The sequence below is a fragment of the Coenobita brevimanus genome, chromosome 22 (genome assembly GCF_032717465.1).
Source record: "Coenobita brevimanus isolate Jiangsu-jjx chromosome 22, ASM3271746v2, whole genome shotgun sequence".
In the NCBI taxonomy this organism is placed as follows: Eukaryota; Metazoa; Arthropoda; class Malacostraca; order Decapoda; family Coenobitidae; genus Coenobita; species Coenobita brevimanus.
In genome coordinates, this window is record NC_136975.1 from 34,370,377 (window position 1) to 34,392,733 (window position 22,357).

The 22,357-nt window shown below is 42.5% G+C and overlaps 1 protein-coding gene across 3 annotated transcripts in view; it reads left to right on the forward strand.

Moving 5' to 3' along the window:
* The window catches only part of LOC145392515 (uncharacterized), a 356,359-nt gene that overhangs the window by 263,433 nt on the left and 70,569 nt on the right, over positions 1-22,357 (forward strand). For all 3 annotated transcript variants that reach the window (XM_080266909.1, XM_080266907.1, XM_080266908.1), the window contains one exon: positions 3,566-3,870. In XM_080266909.1, coding sequence (XP_080123035.1) covers positions 3,566-3,870 — 305 coding nt within the window. The remainder of the gene's footprint in view (positions 1-3,565; positions 3,871-22,357) is intronic.

Below are 22,357 nucleotides of genomic sequence, written 5' to 3' on the forward strand. Positions count from 1 at the left end.
AATGGGTCAAAGAAGAGACATGGTTTCGAGGTGAGGACACACCAGCAAGGTTAGATTTACTGTTTACTAAGGAACCCGATGTAATAGAATCATTGAAATATCTCTGCCCTTTAGGAAAAAGTGATCATGTGGTCATTGAGTTCCAGATGATAATAGGGAATGTCGACCCAAGAGATGAGCTTCATAGACAGGGAAGGTACAACTTTGGGAAAGCAAATTTTACAGGATTGAGAAACTTTTTTGAAAATGCGGATTGGAGAAAATTGAGAGAAACAAGAGAGATACAGAGGAAGTGGGATATCTTTCTAGACCTCTATAATTTGGGAGTGGAAAAATTTGTACCAAGAGTAAGAGGGAAAGAAAACAGGAAAAAGGAGTGGTTTAATAGAAGGTGTATTATAGCAAAAAAAGAGAGAGATAAGGTGTGGAACAATTGGAGAAAGAGAGGTAACAACAGAACAAAGGAAGAATATAAAAGAATTAGAAATGAATACACAAGAATACGTAGAGAAGAAGAAAGGAATTTTGAAAAAGGTATAATAGACAAATGCAAGGATGAACCCAAACTGTTCTATAGATTTGTTAATGGCATACTGAAACAAAAGGAAGGAATCACCAAACTGAAAGTAAAAGGAGAGGTCTATTAAGATGCAGCAATGCAAGCTGAAATAATGAACAAATGTTTCCAATCAGTTTTCACTAATGAAAAAGAGTTTGTGGAAGGGGAGGGAGTGATTAGAAATGTACCGGTGATAAAAGATATAAAAGTGGAGGTACAGGAAGTGTATAAATTACTGGAAATTCAAGATGTAAGGAAAGCCCCAGGACTTGATAAAATTTCTGATTGGGTACTGAAGGAATGCAGAAAACAATTGGTGGATAAAATTCACAGTTTAATCATGTGTTCTCTGGAAGAGGGGAAAGTGCTACAAGAATGGAAGAGGGCAAATGTGGTACCAATTTATAAGGGAGGAAACAGGGAAGAACCCCTGAATTATAGACCAGTGTCTCTAACCAGCATGGTCGCAAAATTGTGTGAGAGAATCCTGAAAGACAGATGGATAAAATATCTAAAAGTGATGAATATTTTGGCTGAATGTCAGTTTGAATTCAGAAGTGGAAGGTCATGTGTTTCTAACTTGTTGAGTTTTTACTCAAGAGTGATTGACGTGGTACAGGAGAGTGATGGTTGGTTGGATTGTGTGTACTTCGACTTAGAGAAGGCCTTTGACAAGGTACCTCATAAGAGACTAATGTGGAAACTAGAATATATAGGAGGTCTGAAGGGAAACTTCTGGAATGGATGAGAGACTTTTTGAGAGACAGACAAATGAGGACAGTAATAAAAGATAGGATGTCTGGATGGAGTAACAAGTGGAGTCCCTCAAGGTTTGGTGTTGGTGCCAGTAATGTTCCTGATTTACATAAATGATATGGTAGATGGAGTGAACAGTTATGCAAGTTTGTTTGCTGATGATGTAAAGATCTTGAGGAAGGTAGAGGTTGAGGAGGATTGTAAAATACTGCAGGAGGATTTGGATAGGATACATGATTGGAGCCGGATGTGGGAAATGAAATTTAATGTAAAGAAATGTAAAATATTGGAAATGGGTAAAAGTACCAGGAGGCCATCACTGAATTGTTTGTTGGGTAATGAATTAATCATAAAAATGAGAGAAGAGAAAGATTTGGGAGTGCTGGTCCAAGATAGTTTGTCACCAGAAAAGCACATTAACAAGATAGTTGGAGAGACTTATAAACTCTTGACTAACATAAGAGTAGTATTTCATTATATGGATGAGGAGATGATGAAAAAATTGATAGTGACCATGATCCGCCCCAGGTTAGAATATGCAGTGGTAGTGTGGTCCCCACACAAAAAGAAAGATATAAACAAGATTGAGAGAATACAAAGAACAGCAACCAAATTGGTCCCCAGTCTGGCAGACCTGTCATACAGAGAGAGGCTGGAAAAGCTGGATTTGCCTTCCTTAGAGGAAAGGAGAAAGAGGGGAGACATGATTGCAGTGTTCAGGACCATGGTGGGAGTAGATAAAATTGACAAAGAAGATCTGTTTTATGGGATAAGAGAGCAACAAGAGGACACGGAATGAAATTGAAAAAGTCAAACTGCTTGAAAGATATCAAGAAATATAGCTTTCCTTACAGAAGTATAGACTTATGGAATAGCCTGGACAAAGAGATCGTCCAGTCCAAAAATTTAAACGAGTATAAAGCTAAATTTGACTTACTGAGAAACAGCGACAGAAACCCACGAGCATAGCACATTCCCTTTATATCACAATTAGGTATATTAGATAAATACATAATTAATTGGAACGACTTAGACGAAGAGGTGGTGCATGAGAAAAACATTCATGTGTGTAAAAGTAGACTTGATGAATGTGGATTTGGAGACAGGACAGCACAAGCATTGCTCAATTCCTGTATACAGGTACTACAAATAGGTAAATACAACTCATAGATAGTTTGCTGTGCCCTCATTAATTTTGTTCTCCACACCACAGCACACTTATTCTCCTCATACTCTTCACTTTCATAGCACTGACAGTCCTTGAACATAATCTCAACAAAAGATCTCTGGAAGTGCTCAGCTGTAGTGGTTAGTTTCCTGCTGTCCATAGGGCTCAAGTCCAGATAAGCTAGTGGCCACAACAACAACACTGTTCTGACAGATATTGGAACCCTTCATAGAGGAAGATTTTCATAGCCCTTTGTAGGAAATTTGTGTTGTATTTTTCTAACATGGGTGTTATTTTGAAACTTCCCTGAGATTTGCTATGCTCATTTAGTATTATATGATCATGACCCAACTGAGACTTCAGCACCAGCGCAAGGCCTCACTTGATAGCTAGCCTTTCCTGAACCTCATTGTAGATTAGTAATAGTACATACTGAACGTCTTTGCACAAGAGGAAAAGTCACTCGAGGTCACTCAGTTGAAACGTATGGTAAGTTGTAAGATGCCCTTTTGATCACCATACAAAAGAAAAATGGATTTCTGCCTGATTATTATTTTTTTTTTTTTTTTCCCTGGGGTAATTGTAAAGGAATGTTACTAACCACATGTAACTGACTGGAGTTGTTAAACCTTACCTATTTGGTATGATGATGTATTTTTTGTTTTCACTTGCTAATGCCATAAGGTTCTATTTAGGAGACCACTTATAGCAGAATGGTTAATGAAGGTAAATCTAATCTCTGTTGTTAGCCAATTAAAATAATATGGCAGTAGAAGTAATTAGATATAAATGATGTAATCATGATGAAAAGGTTTAGGAGTTTCAGAATGGACTTAAGTTGTCATTGTAAAAGGGCTAAAGATGCTGCAAAAATAGATTCAGAGGCAAAGTGAAGATACAGCACCTTCCTCCTCGACTATGGCATTGTTAAGATAAAATCCTTCTTTCCTACTGCGTATGTGTGTGTAACAGAATGCAACAGGCATGTCATTCATCCTTCAAGGTCCTGATATTGACTCCAAGAAACTTTGAATTTGATATATTCGTTTCATAAATGCAAGGCAATAATCTTATCTTTGCAGAGTCCATCACGTCGGAGCAGCCAGATAGCAAATGAAGAATCTCCAGCAGACAGTCGCGGGTACATACGCTCCCCTGATTCGTCTTCTTGCACTCTCACCACTTCCACCGCTGACTATGACTCACGCAATGCTAACTACCTGAGCAGGGACGACAGGTACACCCCTAGTGGCACCACTAACAACTTTCCCCCTCCCCCCACTACCACCACCACCACAATCTCCACAACCCCAGATAACAGTGATGACAGCAATGCCACTAACAACAACTGCAACAACAACAACAATCTGGCCTTGAGTCTGCAACAGTGAGTACATGCAAGATGGTGCATGACAACGATGGCTGCCTGAATAACTCCCCTCGTCCTACCCAGATGGAGCCTGATCGTTGCATGGCATTTTCATCTGCATGCCATTAACCCGTAGTACAGTTCAGTGTTGTTCCCTGCTCATTGCCTAACATTTACTGATTACTATATAGTATTTCAGAGTTTGTGTGTAATAGGCATTTCTGATTTTAATATGTTTGTTCTGTTATTATGCGTACACTATTTCTTATTACTTTTTTATTAATGTTTTTGTTTTTGGATCTCTGAAGGAAATTATCCAAAGCAGGGAAAATGAATAATGGTAACTGTTGTTCCCTCTGTGTTTACTTTTTTTTTTTTTATGCAAATTATTTATCATCCTCTTCAGGATTTGTGCCTGAATAACTATAATACAGTACTTTAATTATTCCATTCCTTATCCACATTAGGCTTCTTTCTTACCTAATCACACCAGGGAAGCAAAAATCATGTCATTCTTGAAGAAAACATTGCCTGGTCAGTTACAGGTCCTTTGGTGTACATCTCCCCACCTCATCCTGCTGAAGGTGAAATACTCATGCATATTGCTAAAGCAAGTGTGTGTGTGTGTGTGTGTGTGTGTGTGTGTGTGTGTGTGTGTGTGTACCTGGTTGTAATATACAGGAAATGAGCTATGCTCGTGGAGTCCCGTTTCCATGTCTCAACCGGTCAGAGTTAGCTTTAAACTCATTTAAATTTTTGGACTGGCCGATTTCTTTGTCCAGGCTATTCCATTGGTCAGAGCATCTACTGTACATGGATAACTGTGTTGCTTGATATCCTTCAAGCAACTTTTCTTTTTCAATTTCATTCCTTGTCCTCTTGTTACTCCCTCACCCCATACAAGCAGAACTTCTCTGTCAGTTTTGTCTACACTTGTCATGGCCCTGAACATTGCAATGATGTTGCCCCTCTCTCTTCTTTCTTTCAAGGAAGGCAGACCAGGCATTTCTAGTCTTTCCTTGTACAATAGATCTGCCAGGCTAGGGACCATCATGGTTGCTGTTCTTTGTATTCTCTCGATATTCTCTCAATCTTGTCTTCTTTGAGAGCAGGGTGGCTCAGTGGTAGAGTGTCGGACTTGGGACTGAGGGGTTCTTGAGTTCGAGCCACTCCCGGTAGCTGTCATGCCGGGAGGGGTAGCACCCTCCTCTCACCTAGCAGGGCTATATGATCTAATAAGGTCTAGGTTGGGGGAACATTTCCCTTTCCCTTCTTGATCTTGTTTATATCTTTCTTTTTATGTGGGGATCACACCACAGTTGCATATTCCAACCTGGAGCGGATCATAGACACTATCAGTTTTTTCATCATCTCCCCATCCATGTAATGAAATACCACCCTTAGGTTTGTCAAGAGCTTATATGTCTGTCTGACAATCTTGATAATGTGTTTTTCTGGTATCAAATTATCCTGGACCAACACTTCCCGGTCCTTCTCTTCTCTTGCTTTTATGATCAGTTCCTTTCCCATCGAGTAATTCAGGGATGGCCTCTTGGTGCTTTTACCCATTCCCAATATTTTGCATTTTTTTTTTTTTTAATTGAAATCTTTCCTTTACACGTGGCTTTACATTGAGTGACAAGCCTAATGGTTTCCTGTAAGCCAAGAAACCATTTACAATGCTGGGTGGTAACCATATAACCAAACAATTACGTGCTTCCTGCATGTCATCAAGTGGGTTGGTGGAGGGTTAGTGCCCCTTCCTGTAAAACAAATAACTCAAGAGTCAAATGGCCACCCCTAACGGGATTATGACATCAGGCAGTAGATAGATAGATAGATAGAAATTCATTTTCCATGTCCGGCTCCAATTGTAAATCCTGTCCAGGTCTTCCTGCAGCATTTTACAATCTTCTTCATCTTCTACTTTCCTCATGATCTTTGCATCGTCTGCAAACAGACATGCATAACTCTTCATTTCATCCACCATATTTACATAAATAAAGAACATTACAGGCACCAGCACTGAGCTCTGTGGGACTCCACTTGTTACCTTCCTGCACCCTGACATATTGTCTTTTATTACTGTCCTCTTCTGCCTGTCTCTCACGAAGTCTTTCAAAAGAGGCTTCCCTATAGTCCTCTTATGTGATCCACTTTCCACATAAGTTGCTTATGGGGTACAATGTCAGAGGTTTTCTCCAGATCTAAGAACACACAGTCCACCCAACTATCTCACTCCTGTAGAACATCAGTTGCCCTTGAGTAGAAGTTCAACAGATTTGTGATACATGACTTTCCATTTCTAAATCCAAACAGACTTTCTACCAAAATGTCCATCTCCTCCAGATATTTCATCCATCTATCTTTCAGGATTCTCTCACACAATTTTGCGACCCTGCTGGCCAGGGACACTGGTCTGTAATTCAGGGGCTCTTCCTTATTCCCTCCTCTGTTAATTGGTACCACATTGACCCTCTTCCATTCCCGGGGCTCTTTTCCCTATTCTGGAGAACACACAATTAAATCATGAATCTTGTCCTCCAGTTGTTCCGTGCATTCCTTTAGTATCCAATTTGAGATCCCACCATGCCCTGGGGCCTTCCTTACATCTTGTGTTTCCAGTAATTTATACACTTCCTGCACTTCCACTTTTAAATCTCTTAACACTACATTTCTTGTCACACTCTCCCCTTCTATAAAATCACTTTCTTTAGTGAAAACCAATTGGAAACTTTTGTTAATTATTTCCACTTGCACTACTGCATCTTGTAGACCCTTCCATCTACTTTCAGCTTATTGTTTCGTTCATTGTGTTTCAGTTTGCCATTGACAAGCCTGTAAAACATTCGGGTTCTTCCTTACATTTGTCAGTTACACCTCTTTCAAAGTTTCTCCCTCTCTACGGATTCTTGTGTATTCATTTCTAGCTCTTTTGTACTCTTCCTTTGTTCTGTTGTTGCCTCTCTTTCTCCATCATTCCATGCTGCATCCCTTTCTTTATTAGCTATCATACACCTTCTGTTGAACCAATCCTTTTTCCAATTCTCTTTCTCACATGCTATTGGCATGTATTTTTCCACACCCGAGTTGTAAAACCCTAAAAAGATATCCCACTTCTTCTGCATCTCTCTTGTGTCTCTGAATTCTCTCAAGTCTGTGTCCTGAAAAACTGTCTCAGTCCTGTAAAATTTGCTTTCCCAAAGTTGTATCTTTCAAACCTGTATAGCTCATCTCTTGTCGCCACATTCCCTTCTGTCATTTGGAACTCAATCACAACATGATCACTTTTTCTTATAAGATACAGATATTTCTGATTTTCAGTTATGTCAGGTTCTTTGGTTAGCAGAAAATCTAGTCTTGCTGGTGTGTCTTAACCTCTAAATTGTGTCTCTTCTTTGACCCACCGGGTCTTTACATTATTTATTGCTATACCATATTGGCCTGTGTATAAGAAGACTCTTGAACCTAATAAGAAAATACCCAAAAGTACGGGTCGTCCTCAATACCGGGTATGAAATCCAAACCTCTACATCCTGTGGTTATCAGATCCATAGGCACGATAGGGAACATAGCCAATCACCTACCTTGAAATGCTGAAGCATTTGGGAGAGATAGTGGTAGAATGGATATGGAAGATGTGCAGATTGGCCTGGGAGGAAGGTAGAGTCCCGGAGGATTGGAAGTCAGGTATAATTTTTCCCTTGTACAAAAGAAAAGGGGAAAAAGAAGTGTGTGGTAATCATAGGGGCATTTGTCTTCTTAGTGTAACAGGAAAAGTGTATGATAGGATACATATTGATAGAGTTAGGAAAATAACAGAGGAATTAGTTGGAGAAGAACAGGGAGGCTTTAGGAAGGGAAGAGGTTGTGAAGATCAGATATTCATTCTTAGATCTTTAGTAGAGCAGTTTCTAAAGAAAGAAAAGAAGTTGTATGAAGCCTTCATGGATTTGGAGAAAGCATATGACAGGGTGGATAGACAGGGATTGTGGAAAGTATTAAGAATATATGGAGCAGATAGGAAGTTGTTGAAGGCCATGAAGAGTATGTATGATGGTGCTAAGGCTGCAGTGCGTGTGGATGGTGAACCAAGTGAAATTCTCTCTTTGAAGGTTGGGTTGAAACAGGGATGTATCATGTCTCTATGGTTGTTCAATCTGTACATGGATGGGGTAATAAAAGAGATACAAGGTAGGGCAGTGGCTGTTGGAGTGGCCCTGGTGAGAGAGGGCAATGTTTGGAAACTCCCTGCACTGATGTTTGCAGATGATACTGTGTTGTTAAGTGAAGGCAAATGGGAGCTGCAAAGCTTGGTGGATGAGTATGGGAGAGTGTGTAAGAAATGGAATCTAAAGGTGAATGCAGGGAAGAGTAAAGTGATGGTCTTTGAGTGAGGTGAAGTCAGTGAATGTACAGTGAGGTTGGATGGTGTGGAAATGGAAAATGTTAGTACATTTAAGTACTTGGGGAGTGTGATGAGTAAGGATGGAAGTTTGGAGGGTGAAGTGCTTGAAAGGGTACACCAAGGAAAAAAGGTTGCTGGTTCCTTGAAAGCAGTGATAAGAAACAGAGAAGTGAGCATGGAAGTGATAAAGTTACTGCTGTACATGACAGTATTGTGATACCAACTGTAATATATGGAAGTGAACCTTGGACGATGTTGGAAGGACAGAAGTCAAGAGTGTGAGCTGTGGAACTGAGTTATTTAAGAGGAGCCTGTGGAGTCACATGGAGAGACAGGCTGACAAATGAGGATATAAAGGAGCATTGTGGTGTGGATGTGATAGGAAGCATTAGGAGGAACACACTGAGGTGGTTTGGCCATATGGAGAGGATGGAGAGTGAGAGACTGACGAGGAGAGTGTATGTGAGTGAGGTGGAGGGGGGGAGAGGGAAGGGGAGGCCGAGGATGAGATGGAGGGATGGAGTGGAGAGGTATATGAGAGAGGGGGGTGTGAGTTGGGAGCAGGGCAGTGAAATGACAGGGGACAGGGCGGACGTGGAGGCGATATGTTTGTGGCCACCCTGTTAGGGATTAAGGCATCTGGCAATAGCTAGATAGTTAGATACATAGACTTTTCACCATTAGTACAATTCCCCATCATTTATTTACATATCAGTTGATTTAGCAAGTATATTAGTTTTCGAATTATATGAGTTATAAAGGTGATGGTGGTTTCTTCTTTTTTAATAAATGTAAAATATGCATCAAATAGTTGGTATTACCTGGAAAAAATATAAATATGTTGAAACTTGAATCAGGAGTAGACTGTAGCACCAGTCGAGCAGGGCAGTACTCCCGAGGTGGATGGAAAGCTGATGACAGGGAGTGCTGGAGCTCCCGTTTCATCAGCCCTCAGGACTAGTTCCTGACCATCCCCCTTTGCTGAACTTTTTCAGTGTCTCAGTTACACAGAGAGTAGGCCAGCATGCTCTCCAGTACAAATTTCTCTAACTATCTACACCAAACTACATGCACAGTACACACTACAATTCCTTTTCCAAAAATCATGGCGTCACAACACACAGCCTCGGAGTCCTAAGGGGGGGGGACCATAAATGCCCCCACCATCCACCCCTCTCCCGATGACAACTCGAGGTGCCTGGAACCACTGTCTGACTCTCTTCTTCTTCATTTCTGCAACATTCGCGGCCTTTCCTCTAACTTTCGCTCTGTTGAGCACCACTTCTCCTCCTCTAAACCTCACCTTCTTTTTCTAACGGAGACTCAGCTGTCTGAGGCAACTGACAGCAAACCCTTTTCTGTATCCTCCTACTTTCTCTATACTCATTTCAAAGCCAAAGGTGGCTGTTGTGTATATATGCACAACGACTTATCTTGCTCTCGTGTTCCTGAACTCGATTCTTCTGAATTCTCTACACTCTGGCTTCGGCTTTCCTGTCATTCTCCGACTAAATATATCTGTGCTGTTTACTTATCCCCTAATTCTACTAACTATCAAAAATTCTTCGACTATCTTACTTCTACGAACACATTCTATCCATTTCTCCTTTCTCTGAATTCTCCATTCTAGGAGATTTCAATGTTCACCACCACCTTTGGCTCTCCTCTCCTTTCACAGATCCACCTGGTGAACAAGCCTACATCTTTTCTATCCTCAGTGACCTAGAGCAGCTTGTACAGCACCCTACCCGTATCCCTGACCGCCTTGGAGAGAGCTCCAACATACTTGACCTCTTCCTCACAACTAATCCTTCTGCTTACTCTGTTAATCTTTTCTTTCCGTTGGGCTCCTCCGATCACAACCTTATTACCTTAACCTGTCCTATCACTCCGGTACGGCCTGTGGACCCTCCAGGGAAACGTCGTCTATGGCATTTTGGAGCCGCGGACTGGGAGGCCCTGAGGCAGTACTTCTTTGATTTTCCCTGGAATGATTATTGCTTTTGTGGCCGGGAGCCATCTGAGTGTGCCTTGCGCATTACGGAGGTTATTCTTTCGGGCATGGAAGCATACATTCCTTTCTCATATCCTTTGACTAACGCAAGAAAGCCTTGGTTTAATCACGCTTGTTCTAATGCTGTCCGCAACAAGGAGAGGGCCTACAAAAGGCACCGGAGCCAACCCACCCCTGAATCACATCATCTTTACATTTCTGCCCGGAATCGTGCTAAGTCTGTTCTTCGCTCTACTAAAAATAATTTCATCCATACTAAATGCTCTCAACTCTCCAACTCGAATTCTTCCCGCTCCTTCTGGCACCTTGCCAAAAATCTTTCTAACAACTTTACCTCATCATCCTTCCCTCCTCTTTTCTACTCTGATGGTTCTGTAGCTATTTCTTCTACTGATAAAGCAGATCTCTTCGCACGGACTTTCTCCTCCAATTCCACCTTAGACGATTCCGGTGCTGTTCCTCCATCACTTCCCCCCTCTGACTTCCTCATGGCTGACATTAAAATTTCTTCAGTTGATGTATTTTCTGCCATCACTGGCCTCAGTACTAACAAGGCATATGGGCCTGATGGGGTCTCTCCTGTTGTTCTCAAGAACTGTGCTTCTGTGCTTACACCCTGCCTAGGCAAACTCTTTCGCTTTTGTCTGTCAACTTGTACCTTTCCTTCTTGCTGGAAGTTTGCTCTCATTCAGCCAGTCCCAAAGAAGGGTGACCACTCCCAACCCTCCAACTATCGTCCAATTGCTTTAACATCCTGTATTTCAAAAGTTTTCAAGTCAATTCTCAATAGAAAAATTTTAAGGCATCTTTCCTATCGTCAGTATGGGTTCCGTCAGGGACGCACCACTGGCGATCTTCTCACCTACCATTCAGACTCCTGGTCATCCTCATTTCGGGACTTTGGCGAAAGCTTTGCCATTGCACTTGACATCTCAAAGGCTTTCGATCGAGTCTGGCATAAATCTTTAATTTCCAAACTGCCCTCCTATGGTTTCTATCCTTCTATGGTTTCTATCCTTCTATGGTTTCTATCCTTCTATCTAGCTTCCTTTCTGGTCGTTCTATAGCCGCTGTTGTAGACGGCCATCGTTCTTCTCCTAGATCTATCAACAGTGGTGTTCCTCAGGGCTCTGTCCTATCACCAACTCTCTTCCTTTTATTCATCAATGATCTTCTAAGCTGTACATCTAACCCTATCCACTCATACGCTGATGACTCCACCCTTCACCTTTCCATTCGGTTCCCACAACGCCCAGCTCAACAGTTGCTTCAACAAACAAGGGATGAGGCTATGGCACACCTAATGTCTGACTTGGCTCGTATCTCTGACTGGGGTAAAAATAATCTTGTTGTTTTTAATGCATCTAAGACTCAGTTCTTACACCTATCAACCCAACAAAATCTTCTACAGGTATACCCATTAATGTTTAATAATATTCAGCTTAATCCTGCATCATCCTTGAACATGCTTGGGGTTTCATTTACTCGGGACTTATCTTGGAAAGATCATATTACATCTCTTGTAAAATCTACTTCCAAGAGATTGGGTGTGCTAAGCCGACTCCGCTCTTTCTTTACCCCTGCACAATTGTTGACTCTATACAGGGGTTTTATCCGCCCCTGTGTGGAGTACAACTCTCATGTGTGAGGAGGCTTCCCACACACAGCCCTTCTCAATAGGGTGGAGTCAAAGGCTTTTCGTCTCATTAACTCTCCTCCTCTTACTGACTCCCTTCAACCTCTGTCTCTTCGCCGCACTGTTGCATCTGTATCTCTTTTCTATCGCTACTTTAATGGTCACTGCTCCTCTGAACTGTCTGCTTGCATTCCTCCACCTCTACGACGGGCGCGTAGCACCCGTCTGGCAGCAAACTCTCATCCCTTTTCTGTCCAACTCTCTAATGCAAGAGTTAACCGTTACTCCCAGTCTTTCATTTATGCAACAGGTCAGCTCTGGAACTGTCTTCCTCTGTCTGTATTTCCTGCTGCCTATGATCTCCAGTCTTTCAAACGCAGTGTGTCCAGGCATCTCAAAATGATCAGATCTTGAATTTGGCTCTCTATTGTATTTTGTTTTTCTCTTTGAGGGAACTGTTACTGCGGGCTCATGGCCTTTGGTTCCTTCTTCCTTGCATTTAAAAAAAAAAAAAAAAAAAAAAAAAAGGTGACATGCGATGTTTCACTTCATTGTTTAACAGAAGGCTACATATGAGACACTGGCATTTATATAAAAGCCTAATAACCTCAAGTGAATGATCGACATCCTCTAAAATTATACGAATAACATTCATATTACGTCTACATTGGTGAGTGGGGTGTGCCTGCTGAGATAGATGAGAATGGCAGTGCGTTAGTGGACATTTGTGCTGGGAGGGAGTTGGTGATAGCCAATGCCCTCTTCAGGCACAAGATGAATCACAGGTATACATTGCGAGTGATGAGAAGGGTGGGTGGTGAACTGAATGAAAGGAAGGCAATGATTGATTGTGTGTGTGTGGATGAAAGGATGCAAAAATGTGTAATGGATGCAAGAGCTTATGGAGGTTGGGGGATTGGACTTTCTGACCACTACTTTGTGGTGGCCAGAATCAAGGTCCAATTAGGATGGAGAAATAGAAGAAGGGAGGGACGGGAAGAAGGAGAATTTGTAAGGAGAGTGGAAAGGTTACAAGAGGATGAGAAAAAGGCAGAGTATAAGAGAGAAGTGGAGGAACGATTGGGCAAATATGAATTGAAGCAGATGGGGGACGTGGAAGGTGTGTGCAGGATATTTACAGAAGAAATATGCGCAGCATGTGATGTGGTGTGTATGATGAAGAGAAGACGGAGGAGTGTGCAAGGAACAGCGTGGTGGACTGAAGAGGTGAGACAGGCTGTGGCACAAAAGAAGAAAGCATACAATGAATGGATGAGAAATAGGGGCATTGAAGAAGTTGAGAGGCGGAAGAGAGAGTTATATGTAGAAAGAAAGAGAGAGGTGAAAAGATTAGTTAGAGAGAGTAAGAAGAGAGTGGATGAGTAATTTGGAAGGAATTTGAGTGTGAAGTGGAGGGACTGTAAGAAAATGTTCTGGAAAGAGGTGAAGAGAGTAAGACAGGGTGGAAGTGAAGTTAGCAGGGGAGTGAAAGATAAAAATGGAAGATTACTAGTGGAGAATGGAGAAAAAGTAAGCAGATGGAGAGAACACTTTAAGGAATTGTTGAACAATGAGGATGGAAGTAATGCGAGTATAAGTGGCTGGGGAATGGCTGGGAGAAGGAGAGAGGTGAGAAGACAGGAAGAAATTGGCAGGATAGAAGTTGTGGAAGCAATGAAGATAGTTATATTGGGGAAAGCCCCAGGAATTGATGGAGTGTGTGGTGAAATGCTGAAGAATGGGGGAGAGATAGTAGTAGAATTGATGTGGAAAATATGCAGATTGGCCTGGGAGGAAGGTAGAGTCCCGGAGGATTGGAAGTCAGGGATAATTATTCCGTTGTACAAATAAAAGGGGAAAAAGAAATGTGTTGTAATCATGGGAGCATCTGTCTTCTTAGTATAATAGGAAAAGTGTATGGTAGGATACTTATTGACAGAGTTAGAGAAAGAACAGAGGAATTAGTTGGAGAAGAACATGGAGGGTTTAGGAATGGAAGAGATTGTATAGATCAGATATTCATTCTTAGATCTTTAGTGGAAAAGTTTCTAGAGAAGGGAAAGAAGTTGTATGCGGCTTTCATGGATTTGGAGAAAGCATATGACGGGTGGATAGACATGGATTGTGGAAAGTACAGTACCCTCGCGTCCAACACGCATTTGTCCAGCACGATTCGTGTCCAGCACGGAGAGCAATAATTAGTAAGATTTAATTCGGTTTAATTACTGTAACACGGGTGCATTAGCATAACACGGACGGAGCTCTTAGAAGTGGGCGAAATCCTCAGAGTTCGCCTCTAGCACGATCACCCCTGGTCCGACACGGTCATACTGGACATTCCCGTGATGCTGACAGCCAATAAAAACTTCCGATCAAGTAGCCTCCCCCGCCCACTATCGTGAGGTGATCGTGATGTCGCCCAATAAAAACCGGTTCTTCTCTCACGTGTTGTTTTGTTTATATTTCTCCCGCCACAACGCCACTCAGTCGCATAATTCGCATTGGAAGGTGCATTTTTCTTGCTGCATTTTCTGCCCTTGTTACTGCATTTTACCCTGCTCACGATGCCTACTAAACCTTATGAGAACCCCAAGAAGCAGCGGCACCTCCCTCAGGCCACCAAGCTAGAAAGCATCAAAAAGAAGAAGAAAGGGGAGAGGAAAGTGGACATTGCCAAGGCCTACAACATGAATGAAGCCAACGTGAGGACCATAATAAAAAACCAAGACAAGATCCTGGCAGCAGTGAAGGCTTAGAGAGTGCTAGGACAGGCAGAAGCAGGACCTTCCATGGCTGTGGACAAAGATAGTGATTCTGAGTGTGATTTCAAAGGATTTATGAGGGAGGTTGAGGAGGAGCAGCAGCCTTTACCCGCTAGTGATGCCAGCAGCCATCCTCCGGGGACCCAGTAGGACTACCTACAGCCTTGGATACCACCTTCCATTCCCAGCAAGCCCACCAACACTATCCTAAAAGGTTAGTTATCATTCATAGCACAGTACCATTTATTATAATTACAGTAGTACCAATATATGTATAGGTATATGGTAGGTATTTAGGGTGATTTTTCCTAGGGTTGCTGACATAATTCATTTTTCTCCATAAGCTCTGTTGTTTGTCCAACACGTTTTTGGTCCAACACGGGACCCATGCATGACAATATTACCGTGTTGGACGCGAGGGTACTGTATTAAGAATATATGGAGTAGATGGGAAGTTGTTGAATGCTGTGAAGAGTATGTATGATGGTGCTAAGGCTGCAGTGCTTTGGATGGTGAACTGAGTGAATTTTTCTCTATGAAGGTTGGGTTGAAACAGGGATGTGTCATGTCTCCATGGTTGTTCAATCTGTACATGGATGGGGCAATAAAAGAGGTACAAGGTAGGGTAGTGGATGTTGGAGTGGCCCTGGTGAGAGAGGGTAGTGTTTGGAAACTCCCTATACTGTTGGTTGCAGATGATACTGTGTTGTTGAGTGAAGACAAAGGGGAGCTGCAAGGCTTGGTGGATGAGTTTGGGAGATTGTGTAAGAAACGGAATCTAAAGGTGAATGTAGGGAAGAGTAAAGTGATGGTCTTTGACAGAGGTGAAGTTGGTGAATGTACAGCGAGGTTGGATGGTGAGGATTTGGAAAATGTGAGTACGTTTACGTACTTGGGTAGTGTGATGAGTAAGGATGGAGGTTTGGAGGGTGAAGTGCTTGAAAGGGTACAGCAGGGAAGAAAGGTTGCTGGTTCCTTGAAAGCAGTGATAAGAAGCAGGGAAGTGAGCATGGAAGTGAAAAAGTTAGTACATGACAGTATTGTGATACCAACTCTAACGTATGGAAGCGAAGCTTGGACGTTGTTGGAAGGACACAAGTCAAGAGTGAGAGCAGTGGAACTGAGTTATTTAAAAGAAGCCTGTGGAGTCACATGGAGAGATAGGCTGACAAATGAGAATATAAAGGAGCATTGTGGTGTGGAAGTGGATGTGATAGGAAGCGTCATGAAGAACACACTGAGGTGGTTTGGCCATGTGGAGAGGTTGGAGGGTGAAAGACTGACGAAGAAAGTGTATGTGAGTGAGGTGGAGGGGGGAAGAGGGAGGGGGAGGCCGAGGATGAGATGGAGGGATGGGGTGGAGAGGTATATGAGAGAGGGGGGGGGGGTGAGTTGGGAGTAGGGCAGTGAAATGGTGGGGGACAGGGCGATGAGGAGGCGTTTTGTTTGTGGCCACCCCGAACGAGAATGAGGCATCTGGCAATAGGTAGATAGATAGAGATTCCCAGCTAATCAATCAGTCTCAACCTACTTTATCTAAAAATTACAATAAAAATTACTGAAGACAACTATGTGAGATGCCAGATTGTAATTCAAAGTCAACTACAGCGAGGCAGATCCAAGGTAATTATTGACTACTAGTGCAAATAATAAATAATATCCAAAGTCAGCTGATCAGCTGACTGACCAAAACATTAAAGAGAACGGAGGCTGCCTGGTCAAGCACTGATTGAAGAAGTTGATAAAGTTTGTGTGCTCAAGTGTCAACAAAACTCACATTTAACACATTAATAATCATTCTTATATACATGATGATGATGATGGAAGGCATTATACTTCTTCTTAGCTCAGAAATAGGTGCTTCGTCAATAACCCGTTCATAGCGGATTTACAAACAAACCTATAAACTAGTCACAATACCTAAAAAATCTTTAATGTGTCATTACTTAACACAATGATTTTGGTGAAGTTTAACCTCCTCATAAGAGAGAAAAAAGTCCACAGTTGGAGCACTTGTAGTATGGAGCTGAAGTGGTCATCATCTGCTTTGTTTACAAACAGGGAAGTGCACCGACCGCCAGGGGAATTTGCCTTGGTGTTTCAAACTTGCCGCGCCATAGGTATTTTATGCGTTTTTTTTTTTTTTTTTTTTTTTTTTTTTTTTTACCGTGTCACAAAAAACCGCAGCATGGAAGTCAGAGCCATAGGCGACTTGACAGTATATATATATATATGTATATATATATATATATATATATATATATATATATATATATATATATACAGTATATACCTATATAGGTTTAGGAAGTGGAGAGATGGTATGGGGCAAAGGGTTTAAGGGTAAATGCAGATAAAACAAAAGTGATGATATCTAGGGTTGGTTGCGGTACTGTCAAAGATGAGGGAGAGTAGCCATGTGCAGTTTGCCACAAGGGCGTGGGAAGTAATTCCAACTTGTGCGGTGTGTGATAAATGGGTGCATAAGAGATGTAGTGGTATCAGAGGTAGACTGCGAGATAATGCTGATTTTATGTGTACGGCGAGCCGGGGTGAGCAGGTGGAGATTGTCAGACGTGAAAGGATTGAACTTGCTGGTGAATCTCTTGAGTGTGTGGAAGAGTTTTGTTATTTGGGAGACATGTTGTGTGCTGGAGGTGGGGCTGGACCTAGCTCTGTGGCTAGGGTGAGAAGTGGTTGGAAGAAGTTCAGTGAGCTCTTGCCTCTCCTGACATTGAGAGGGCTCTCCCTACATGCTAAGGGGTCTTTGTATGCAGCATGTGTTAGGAGTGTAATGCTGTATGGCAGTGAGACCTGGGCAGTGAAGGAGGAAGATATTCACCAGCTCAGATGTACAGAAATGACAATGATTATGTGGATGTGCAGTGCGTCCCTGCGTCCAAGGCCTGGAGGGGCTGGGTTTACAATGGAAGAGTTGAGAGGTAGGATGGGACTGGAGTGTATTGGTGTTGTGATGAGGAGAGGTAGATTGAGGTGGTTTGGACATGTGGAGAGGATGGGGGATGATGATTGGGTGAGGAAGGTAAGAACTGTTAATATTGGGGGTGGGGTTATGAGGGGTAGACCGAGAAAGACATGGGACAAGGTCATTAAGTGTGACCTTAGGGTTAAGGGACTGAACAGGGAGGCTGCAATGGATCGTGCAGCGTGGAGAGCCGCCATTAGGTGACCAAGGCCGACACATGCAAGCATGTTGGAGCCTTTAAAAACAAAAACGATATATATATATATATATATATATATATACATACACATATACACACACAGTACAGTAATCCCCGTACTATCTGGACGTCCATTTTCCAGACATCCCCCTTTATCAGACATTATCGTCCTGGGATCCAATATTCCCAAAATGGTCTGAAAACCGCAAAAAATTAGAAAAAATCCGACTTTTTCCAGCCCGTAATTTGAATGACGCGCGCGGCGTGGGACAGCTTTGTTTTGGTGCGTCATTCCTCCGTCGTCCGCTAGAGTACATGACAAGGGTGCCAAACATGGTGATGTGATAGTCGTGGGATTAATCCTAGCTAAAGTGTTAATTTAATTCCTTTAGTGTGGATGCTTATGCCTGTGAGGTAGGTCAGGATTCTAGGGGCTTGGATAATGAGTGAATTAGAATCTGGACGATATAATTGGGAAGAACTTTTGCTAGTTGTTGTTTTTCTATGATGTTTTTTCTTGCATTCTGAGCCTTACCGCATCCAATAGGAGGGAAGAGGTCCGGATGATGATGATGATGTCTGAGGAGAAAAGAGCATAACTTTGGGAAAGGAAAATAATGGAATTCATAGTAAAAAATATTGTATCAGCATGGATCCATATGTCAGATGTTATGAGGCTTCAGTTACTGATGACCTTAAGGGTGATTTTTGAGGGAGGCCATTTTAGCCCATAATGATATAAAAAAGTATATCTTCATAACAGTTGAGATTAGGACCCATATTGATAGAGCATTTTTTACATAGAAACTTAGAATTCCCTCCTCAGTCATTTCCCAAAGTTATGCCCTTTCCTCCTGGAACACCCTGTTAATATATATAATTATTATGCAAAAAATAAAGTACCCCAGAGAATCTAAAACCAAAGGAGTGGTGGCAGGGGTATCTTAACCCTTGGATTGTGCAGTTACTTTTTTTTTTTTTTTTTTTTTTTTTTTAATCCCACCCTGTGGTGCACAAAAAATGAAGAAAAAAAGTTTTTTTTTTAATTTAGTTTTTGTTTATTATAAACTTTAAGATAAACATCCAGGGCATCATCTATCTATCAATCTGTCTATCTATCTATTGCCAGATGCCTTAATCCCCTATGCGGGGTGACCACAAACAAGTCGCCTCCATGTCACCCTGTCCCCCACCATTTCACTGCCCCGCTCCCAGTTCACACCCCCCTCTCATATACCTCTCCACTCCATCCCTTCATCTCATCCTTGACTTTCCCCTCCCTCTCTCCCCCTCCACCTCACTCACATACACTCTCCTCGTCAGTCCCTCCCTCTCCATCCTCTCCACATGGCCAAACTACCTCAGCGTGTTTCTCCTAATGCTTCCTATCACATCCACATCCACACCACAGCGCTCCTTCACATCCTCATTTGTCAGTCTGTCTCTCCATGTGACTCCACAGGCTCCTCTCAAATAACTCATTTCCACTGCTCTCACTCTTGACTTGTGTCCCTCCAACAACGTCCAAGCTTAACTTTCATACGTCAGAGTTGGTATCACAGTACTGTTATGTAATAACTTTTTCACTTCCATGCTCACTTCCCTGTTTCTTATGACTGCATTCAAGGAACCAGCAATTTTCTTCCTTGTTGTACTCTTTCAAGCACTTCACCCTCCAAACTTCCATCCTTACTCATCACACTACCCAAGTACTTAAACGTACTCACATTTTCCATTTCTTCATCGTCCAACCTGACTGTACATTCACTGACTTCACCTCTCTCAAAGTCCATAACTTCACTCTTCCCTACATTCATCTTTAACCCCTAAAGTACTAATCTCATCGATCGGGCTTTTTGCACAGTTTCTTGAAAGGACGATCAATACCGATTGTGCAACATCCACAAAAAACTGGTGGCAGCTGGCTCCACCCCAACTGTGACGCAGATGGCTTCTTACCAATCAGAACTAAGTGTTGGACACACCGGAGGGGTGACCCAGGCCCGTACCCAGGCGGTGGGGGGTGTACCCCCCACCTCCCTCTCGCCACGTCCCTCTACCCCACTACCTTGTTGCTGCCTTACCTCCCACTGCTCCTACCACCACCACCACCACTCCCACACCCTCCTCATGCATCCCCCCCCTCCCATGTGGATCCCCCCATGAATGGGGGAGGGTATTTCCCCCCTACTCTCCCTCCATGTCCTTGTACTCCACTGGGGCTCTTCCTTTGTGTTTTGTGGTGGTCTCCCATCCCTCCATCCCCATACTCCCCCTCCTGGCCTTACCACTTCCCACCACCATCCCCAACCCCTACCCTCACTCCCACCCCCCTAGCACGCAGTATCTTCACCTCCCCAGCCTCGAATATTGCATATTTTTTACGCTTTATGGAGCGTGTTTTTGAATCGTTACCTGTAATTTATTCGTGTCTTTGTATATAGATATGCACACCACAATTATTGTAGCTGTCTTCATTTGAAACCCACTCGAAAAAGACATTTTTATTTATGCCAATGCATGCAAACATGTTGGAGCCTTCAAAAACGAAAAGAAACCAAACGAAAACTAGCTAGATTTGACAGCTTGGAGGGGAGGGGAGGAGGGAGGGGAAAGGGGGGAGGGGAGATTAGGTGAGGGGAGGGAAGGGAAGGGAAGGGAGGAAAGAGGAGGGGAGGGGACTGGAGGTATGGGGAGGGTAGGATAATTTTTACTATTTATCATATTTTTATTGGGGTGTTCGTGACTATTTTCCCTAGCTAGATTTGACAGCCCAGCAGGGAGGGGAGGGGGGAGGGGAAGTTAGGCAAGGGGAGGGGAGAGGGGAAGTTAGGCAAGGGGAGGGGAGAGGGGAAGTTAGGCGAGGGGAGGGAAGGGAAGGAGAGGGAGGGGATTGGAGGTATGGGGAGGGGAGAGGAGGGGAGGATAAGTTTTACGATTTATCATATTTATTGGGGAGGTTTGTCACCATTTTGTTTTTTTCTAAGCACATTACAGTGGTTTATAACATCAGTACATACCAAAAAAAAAAAAAATGATTTTGGTGATATTTGTACGTATTTTTGTGAAGAAAACAGGTGCGAGTGGAGTATTTTCTTTCTCACCGGGGCAGTGATGGGTAACTATTATAAACTTTGACCGGCCACAGCTCGGTAATTATTGGGACTAGGAGGGTGGAGTTTGCATTTTCAGGTGTGTAAATTCATGCTCTATAAATCGGGCATAAAACTTTTAACCTTTGAGAAAGTAAAAAAATAGGCCTGTTTTTGTGTCCTGGGGGGCAGTCAAGGCTGGAGAATTGCGTACCCTAGGGGTTAAATTCCGTTTCTTACACACTTTCCCAGACTCATCCACCAAGCCTTGCAACTTCCCTTCGTCTTCACTTAACAACACAGTATCATCTGCAAACAGCAGTACAGTTTCCAAACACTGCCCTCGCTCATCAGGGCCACTCCAACATCCACTGCCCTACCTTGTATCTCTTTTATAACCCCATCCATATACAAATTGAACAACCATGAAAACATGACACATCCCTGTTTCAACCCAACCTTCAAATAGAAAAACTCACTCAGTTCACTATCCACACGCACTGCAGCCTTAGCACCCTCGTACATACTCTTCACAGCATTGAACAACTTCCCATCTACTCTGTATATTGTTAATACTTTCCACAGTCCTTGTGTATCCACCCTGTCATATGCTTTCTACAAATCCATGAAAACCGCAGACAACTTCTTTCCCTTCTCTAGAAACTTTTCCACTAGAGATCTAAGAATGAATATCTGATCTACACAACCTCTTCCCTTCCTAAAGCCTCCCTGTTCTTCTCCAACTAATTCCACTGTTATTTCCCTAACTTTGTCAATAAGTATTCTACTGTATGCTTTTCCTATTACACTAAGAAGACAAATGCATCATCTGTTAAAAAAAATATAATTCTCTCTCTCTCTCTCTCTCTCTTTCTCTCTCTCTCTCTCTCTCTTTCTCTCTCCCTCTTTCTCTGTGTTTGCGTTGGGCCATGCATAAGTTTACGTGGGGGAGTAGTGAAAAATGAATAAAAAAGTTTTTATTTATTATAAACTTGAAGATAATCATCCAGAGCTTCATCTAGTGAAAAGAAAAAAAATCTCTCTCTCTATATATATGCATAGCGCCATGTGTAAGTCTGCGTAGGGGTGGAGTATTTAACGGTGATGCACAGCCAGCACAGCCTGAGCTGTGGCTTGCAATGCAACGCTACCCAGCCTGAGCTGTGGCTTGCAATCCATGGGTTAATTTAAGAGATGTTAATTTTGAGATGCTGGACACTTCTTGTATATGACTGGAGATTATCAGCAGTAGTAAAGACAGAAAAAGGGAGAGTTTCAGAGTTGAACAACTGCATACCTATTAATGAAATAGTTACTCATACATTATAGAGTTAAACAAAAATGGAGTGAGAGTGTGTAACTAGGCAAGTGCTGCATGCCCACTTTACTGGGAGAGGTCTGTAAATAG